Source organism: Nansenia antarctica, assembly GCF_963989245.1.
Source record: "Nansenia antarctica genome assembly, chromosome: 4".
NCBI classification, from domain to species: domain Eukaryota; kingdom Metazoa; phylum Chordata; class Actinopteri; order Argentiniformes; family Microstomatidae; genus Nansenia; species Nansenia antarctica.
In genome coordinates, this window is record NC_137689.1 from 60661354 (window position 1) to 60669633 (window position 8280).

At 46.3% G+C, this 8280-nt stretch overlaps 1 protein-coding gene across 1 annotated transcript in view; it reads right to left on the reverse strand.

Moving 5' to 3' along the window:
• Positions 1–507: 507 nt before the first annotated feature.
• The window catches only part of arl15b (ADP-ribosylation factor-like 15b), a gene marked incomplete at both ends in the record, with an annotated part of 22117 nt that continues 14344 nt past the window's right edge, over positions 508–8280 (reverse strand). The window contains one exon of the mRNA XM_080530433.1: positions 508–660. Coding sequence (XP_080386559.1) covers positions 508–660 — 153 coding nt within the window. The remainder of the gene's footprint in view (positions 661–8280) is intronic.

Below are 8280 nucleotides of genomic sequence, written 5' to 3' on the forward strand. Positions count from 1 at the left end.
TCTGTGTTGTCAAAGGTACAGGTATAATCATATTGAATAAGAATGGACATAAAACTTTAAACTGTACAGATAGTGGCAAATTAACTTGTATACGCCTTAAATAGGTGTCTTAAATAGAGATAAGTCTATTGAGTGAAGGCATTACATTTAAAACATGATATGCCCTTTTTCAGGGAGGGTTTGTGTTCCATCAACTCTCTACAGTTCTAATGCTGGAATAGTGTTTTATTCCAATAATAGTTTCACAACCTTGGAGGCCCAGAGGTTCTTGATGGGGGGTGGGGAGGGGTCGGGGGAACTCCGTGTTCTGTAGCTCCTTTGGGGTCTGTTGCTCCATTGGTGGTTTTCCATGTCTGTGTGGTTTATCACCCACATGGGGGTTCTCACAGTAGCTCAGATGTGGTTCCGATGGGGGTTTCCAACCCATGTGGGGTTTGTAGTTCCTGTGGTTTAACAGGTCCTGTGGGGTTTGTACTTCCCTGTACAGTAGACGTACAGGTCCTGGTCTCATATCCTCCCTGCGTCCTGGTCCTTGTCCTCCAGGAGCTGGATGAGCTGGGTGAAGCTCTCCCTCACCGCTTCCATGTTGTCCACTGCGCTGCCCTCTAGGATCCAGCTCTTTCCTCTGGCCAGGGGCTCCAGCTCAAAATACTTCTTTACCTGAGAGAGAGAAAGAGAGAGAGAGGGGGAGAGAGAGAGAGAGAGAGAGAGAGAGAGAGAGAGAGAGAGAGAGAGAGAGAGAGAGAGAGAGAGAGAGAGAGGGGGGAAGGGAGGTTAGGGAGGGTGGGAGACATCTCTGAGGATTGGAAAGCATTGGAAATCACAGTAAATTACTGTAAAATTATCGGATGACATATTTGGCATGTCACTCTTGATGCGTGGGTGGACGACATGGAATAACGTAACCGATGATGCTAAATAACATTCATTCCACTATAATTATAATTATGAAATAGAAAGAGTGTTGAAAGCGGACGCGGCATAGACATTGGCTTTATCTTTCATCAATCATCTGCCACAGCTCTTTCCCCCAGTGCTTACCCACCACATGTTTGACTGTTTGATGGGTGATAGTCACACCTACAGCGGGTGTTCTGTGAGGGTTTTCTAGATGGAATGAGGCCAGTAGGCCTGTAATGCTGTGTTAAGCATCAGACAGCGTGGTGACTTAATGTTGCACATTGACCTCTCTAGGCCATAATGATCTGAGTGAGGGCAGTGGTCTCAAGAGAACCTTGACCCCTGCCCCTAAAGAGGCCAAGAATAAATAACTGCCACCAGCAAAGTTGTGGAGGGAAAGAGGAGTCCGTTTTCATACCCTGGAAAACAACTAGTTTGGTGCACTAGTTATTAGGTCAAAAGAAGAGGGAAATGTGGTGAAATAAAAACGAAAAAATATGTGGAATGTTAAAGAGTTTTGCCAACTTTGTCCATCTGTATGTAAAATGCGTGTCCAGGGTATTTGTCAGTGGCTGTCAGTGGGGACAGCTTCATCTGAGCAGGCCGGAGGAGGTCATGTTCAAACCCATTCAGAGAGAGCAGGAGGATGGCAGAGCGACAGGAACAGAGACGAATCTGCACTGACAGGCTGCTAAAATGCTCCAAAAAGTGCTGGAGCTGCTCTTGCCCTTTCAGAGCGGAGAGAGAAGAAGAAATAAATAATCAAACAAAACAGCCTTTGAGCCAAAGCTCCCATTGCATGCCAAGAATGTTGATTAAGATTTCCCTGTCTGGGACTTCATCGCTATGAAATTACACAATCCTCCTCCAAGAGCAGAAACAGGCTTGGAAGGCGCCGAGGCGTTTGTCTATTGTCTTTCTGTGGGATGAATGTTGATGGAATTCAACATGAAGTGCAACAAGTCGACGAAGGAAGAGGTTTGGCGTGAGGCCGCTATCACCAAACAAACAATCCACTGGCTCGTTTGATGCTGATTGTCTGTCTGTCTGTCTGACGCAGCAAAATCAATGTAGGCCTACGTTGACGTTCATCTCAGCAGAGCTTTATCACAACATGGAATGGAATGGAATGGACTTTATTTGTCATTGCTACAGTACAGGTACCAAACAACGAAATTTAGGAACATGCATGCTCTGTAAAGCCAGGGTCAGAATTGTGCATTTCAGAAGGTATGTAGCCTCGATCTTCATGCTACCCCTCACGTTCATTAGGACGAAACTTGGAATTGCAGCGAGAGAAAAGGGTAATGACATGAATCTATGGATTAGCTAAACTTCACACTGCCCGAGACCAACCGGCTGATGGTCTGGATCAATAGGATGAGTTTCAGGACTGATGAGATCAGTCTGATCTTGGAAAAAACTCCCTCACCTCCTCTAAAGTGTTGTTAAGGCAGGAGCTGAATCTAACATTGTGTTAACCTGAGCCCAGGGTCATGTGTGCCACACTGACAAGGGGGGACATTCTGATCTTCCAACTACTTTCACAGTAATAATCAATGGCAGGAGTTCACCTAAGGAAAGAAAGGGACGCTACCATTCATAATCCTGACTGTCCCTCTTGTTGTGACGGTCCACAAGCGGTTTGACAAACCTACATCTACGGAAGTTCGTAAACTAGAAGTTAAACGCAGATGCCTTCCTGTACTGCTCAGAGTGTCTGGCATACCGTATAGGGCACTGACTCCTGACTAACCCCCTGCATGGACATGGGGCCTCCAGACGTTTCCCAACAGGCCTTGAGGGGATGTGGAGGAGGCAAAACACCCCTCGCCTGTTAGCCTGGCCTCACTGTAGATTTACAGTAACTCAATTTTACAGGGGGCTACAAGCCGCCTGACGGCAAACATCTGGTCCTGAGACCGGACTGGGGAGCTGGCACAGAGCCACATGTCTTCAGCAATATCAGTGAGAGGGCCCCCTCCCTCCCAGGTCTCCTTCCCTTCCCCCAATCCATCCATCCATCCATCCATCCATAAGTGGATCGACCCACATAAGGCTTCTCAAAGAAAAACACTAACGCTTTAGGCAGTGACTGACAGGTGACCCACTGTTTCGACATGCTCTCTAAAGTGCCTCAGAGGGATTTACACACGCACACACATGAAAGAGGTAACACGGATGTCTTTTGATTCTGCACATTCAGGACCTTATGATGTAGAATATGTTAAACCACAACACTGCCGCTCCATCTGAAAGAGCGGTTCCATTCAATTGGTAAGAAAACCTGAGATATTTGGGGCTACTATTATTTTATTGTTATTATTGTTTATTTATTTTTACATTTAAGGAACATTTCAACGATGGTCACCACGACTCTACAACATGCTATAAGTGTTTTTGTTGTCTAAATAGCCAAGAAAATGTGTGAAAATAAGCGAGAAAATAGCCTTTGATTGGACAAGGAAATAATATGTTTGAATGATGAAATCCTACAACGCCCATAGTGCATTGCAGCTCCCAGCCAGCCACATTGATGCACAAGTGACAGAAGAATGCACTAGTGCAGTGCTTATGGATGCAAACAAACCAGGCAGTAGCTAATTTGGGAACGGTAAGCTCACTCCTCTCGAAAGCTCCCTGTAGTTTTCAAAACCATGTGATTACCCCCAAATACGTCACTCAGGGTAACATCCTCAAACTAGCGATACCTAGCTTTTGATCGACAGAATGCATTTGAAAGCAGTTTTCACATGCCCACATCTTTGTAAGGTGATCTGGAAGTGTCCAGGAAAGTGTCCCTTTAAGTCAGGATTGTTCCAAACGAAACCTGGTCCAGACCTGTAACCTCCATAAGCTTGGGTTCGTCTGTGATATTTCATCAGAGCAATACAGGGAACAATATTTCATTTGGAAAAGCGGATGGCCAAGCATTGGGAGATTCCTCTGTGGTGCAACAATCTCCATGAGGTCGCTCAGAACCAACACAGAGCCAAAATCATGTTCACGTTTGAAAACAAAACAGAGACTCAGAGCACCAAGAGCAGGGTTGGTATGCGTGAACTTACAGTATTGTACACATTCCTGCATACATTACTATGTATTACATTTCTTGACTCACTCTCTACATTATATCAAATCTAACCAAAAACACTCCTGATTCAACTCAAAGCAAGTTTCAGAGGACCACTGAAGTCGTGGCCACCATGGGCTGTCTCTTCAAAAGGGGAAACTGCGTCTAAAGTGAGATATGTGTCAGTCAAGCTCATGAGTTACGTTGGAATGTGTGTCAGGCGGCCCGTTAGTTGGCAAACATAACCCACCTGAGATAAAACATTTTTAAAAAGCCCCATCTGCAGCCATCATTCATCGATGTGAGAACAGAACTCTATCAGCAGGAGCGACGCCACTCTATTATGTAAGTTGGTCTTTGAGTTATGGTGGTGAGAGGAGGCGAAGGTGCTTCACTCACTCACTCACTCTATCACGCATACACACACACGCACGCATGCGCACGCACGCACACGCGCACACACACGCACGCACACGCACACACACACACACACACACACACAGACACAGACACAGACGCACACACGCACACGCACACGCACACGCACACACACACACCCTAGATCCTCTGAGCCACAGGGCCAGAACATTGGAAACACATTGGGAGGACACATGTTTAGCCTCCACCACCACATGCCACTCTCTTTCTCCATCTCCACTGCTGCCATCAGAGAGGCCCCGGGGAGCTCCCGAGCTACTGCAGACCTCCGTCAATACACACATGTAGGCCTACATGCAAGCACACACACACACATACTTAACACACGCACACTTGCACAGCATACATGTGCGTATGCACGTGCTCACACACAAAACCAGACTCACCACTCAGACATACAGCCCTGAAAATCTAATTGGTTAAAAATACCTATCGGTGAAAGTTGCCCATGAGAAGCATAATTACATTACACTGCATGCTCCAGCTCAAATGGGATCCTCAGAGCAGACAGACAGACACACAGACAGACAGACACACACACACAGACAGATAAACACACACACACACACACACACACAGACAGACAGACAGACAGACAGACAGAGAGACAGAGAGACACACACACACACACAGCTTTCTGAGATGTCAGCAGGTTGTCTGGCCGTCGGGGTCACAGCCAGGGACTGCAGGCACACAGGGCTCCGTGTTGTTCCTGTTACCCAAGCATCGTGGGGAGGAATGTGGAAATGCATAGGTTCACATGTAAGGCTCACATGTAGTCTGCCCTGGGTGGACAGAGTGGACAGGGTGTAATGCTGTTTGTCAGACTGATTCAGTCTGATTCTCTGATGATGAGATGCATGTGAAACATGTAAAGGCAATAGGGCATGCCATGTATCCAAATATGCATGAATGCACTGTATATGTCCCTGAGACACAAACACACAAACACACACACACACACACACGCGCAGGCACACGCACACGCACGCGCGCACACGCACACGCGCACACACACACACACACACACACACACACACACACACACACACACACACACACACACACACACACACGTCTAGACAGCAGTAGTCTAGACAGCAGTAGTCTAGACAGCGGCCGCTACAATGCCAAGGTGACACAGGTGGTGGCAGTAGGGACAAAAGCAGCCAATGAGTTCAGTCAGACCTGGCCATGGCCACCAGACAGCCCCTCTCTGTGTGACCACGGCGCTGACCTTTCTCCCAGAATGCTCTGTGCCAGCCTGTCGGGAGCGACACACAATGGTGTCTGGACTACGCGCCCTGCTCCCGGCCAGACAGAATGTAACACACCCCAGGAAACAGCCCTGTCACAGTCCTGCCTCTGTGAGACACACAAGATGGCCTTTGTCCCCGCATCTCAAACACATCTCTCAAGAGGAAGAGAGAAAATCCAGTCCCGAAAAAAAATCATTGTCTAATTGATCGAGCCTGACTGCAATGAGGAGCTTGCTTGTTTTTTCCCCCTCTTCTCTCTTTCTGCTTCCACCAAATGTGCGTATTCACTTTGAGCAGAGTATTTACACCTATTTAGATACTGTACACAGTACAACTACACTAGTCTAGTACAGAAGAAAAGCAAGTATTTCTCAAACCCACACCTATGAATGGCCAGGTTGTGGAAAATACTGTACACCAGCGGGGATAAAAACAACACAAAAGATAGAGCGGTTTTTTTCTTTTTTTACCAACTGCATGTGTTGTGGGTTTTCTTGACATCCGTCTCTATCAGTCATAACTCTATTAGGGACAGATGCCGGGGATGCTCTGTCTAGTCTCTCTACAGTGCCGTGCCAAGGTAATTTTATTATTATTCTAAATTACGAGCCAGCCAGATCAGGGACAAGAGGGAGGGAGGGGGGAAGGTGAAGTGGGGGGGGGGTGGTTGGAGTGAGACCCCACCGGATTCTTTTAAAGGAAAGGCATTGACCCCCATTACTGCACAGAGGGAGGGCAGCTTCCCCAGACATGGGGAGACAGGGCAGTAAATTACCCCAGAGAGTCAAGACTGGGCTGGGTAGAGTTTCAGCTGCCATGGCGGTTAGTTATGGAGTGAGTGAAGCTCCGGGGCACGGCACATCAATAATCAAAGGGCAAAGCTTTTGCTTTATAATGAGGAAATAAGCACAGAGTGGTTTAGTCACCATGCATGTGTGCTCATGATGTGCGCAGTCAGGGACGACTCACACAAACACGGACGCACGCTCACGCACACGCACACACGCACGCACGCACACCTTGCTTACCGGTACATACTGTACAATATCTAAAGGCAGTGAGTGAAAATACTCATTAGTGCAGCAATGACAGTAAGTATTGCTAAGTGCTATTTGGAGAACAGTCTTAGCCTTCAGAGAAAGGGGTGTGTGTGTATCCTGCGGCATTACCAGACATGGTGAATCTTCCCGACAGTAGGAAGTGTCATTATAGATGTAGAGAGGAGGGGGGGTTCCTGTCATACAGAGGAGGACTGGTGGTGGAGGGAGTGGACGGGGGGGTGTTGCTTCTGCTGATCAGACGCTGGCCTTGGCACCCAACTCGGGGAGCCGTGCCAACGTCGCCTGAGTAGATTCCCATCCCTCGACAGAAAACAAACGGGCCCGTTGTTCAGGGCGGAGGGCGTGCTGTCTGAGCAGAGGGACTAACAAGGACAGGAAAACACAGATTCCAACTCTGCAGGCAGCGCTGGCTGGACCCTCCACAGGCTTTTTGGCTGACTGGAGCCCCCATACATTCCTACTGAGCTGAGCACAAAACAAGAGCAGGTTGATTCCAACCCAGTGTTCCTAGAGTCTGACACTGGCACAACCTATAGTGGCTCCTTTGAAAAAGAGATTCATATCTCAGTAGGACTCACCTTAATAAATACAATTACATAAATAAAGTAGGAAAAGAGGAGACTATACATTTACATTTGATTTTATTTACACTGGTGTCAGAAATAGATCAAAAGAAGATTCCACCAATGCAGAGAAGAAGTCTAAGTATGTCACTTTTTTTCTTCAAAAGCTTGAAGTCCTAACGCATACCATTCACTTGGTGCCTTTTCATCAGAACTCACTCCTTCTAGAGGATGTAGATGTAGAGGACAAGTGTGAACGATGTGCTTTATCCCCAGCCTATCTTACCCATATGTTTTGGTCATGCCCTAGGCTGGTAACCTTCTGGACTACTATCTCTAAGATACTGACAGAGGTTTTCTCTGTTAATCTCGAACCCTCACCCCAGATAGCCATATTTGGAGTTCCACAAGATTTCAGTCTCCTAACCACCAAAGATTCTAATATAGTAGCATTTACTACACTGCTGGCAAGGCGTAGAATTTTACTAGGATGGAAATCTCCAACTCCTCCTTCAATAGCCATGTGGCTTACAGACATAATGCACTTCCTAAAGTTAGAAAAGTTAAGTTCACGCTTAGAGGTTCAACAAAAAAATTCTACTTGCACTGGCAACCGTTCATTACATATTTTGAGAACCTGACAGCACTTCCTACAAACTGATGCTTTTGTAACCAAGCAGTTTGTTGTCAGCCTTGGCCTCTGAGACCATGACATTTCCAAATAAAACTGACACTAACTTACCTATGAATATATTGTAGCTCATGATCTGACGCCTGAATATGACTTATGTAAGCAGCAATCTCCTACTACATCATTTATACAACCTAGCAGAATTCCTTATGATATTATTTCCCCCCCCAATTTTTCTTCTACATTTTATTATTATAATTTGTTCGTGTATATGTATGTATGTATGTATGTATGTATGTATATATGAATATATTTAAAAAAATATATATAATTTCTTATAATTTAGTTTTTCTAA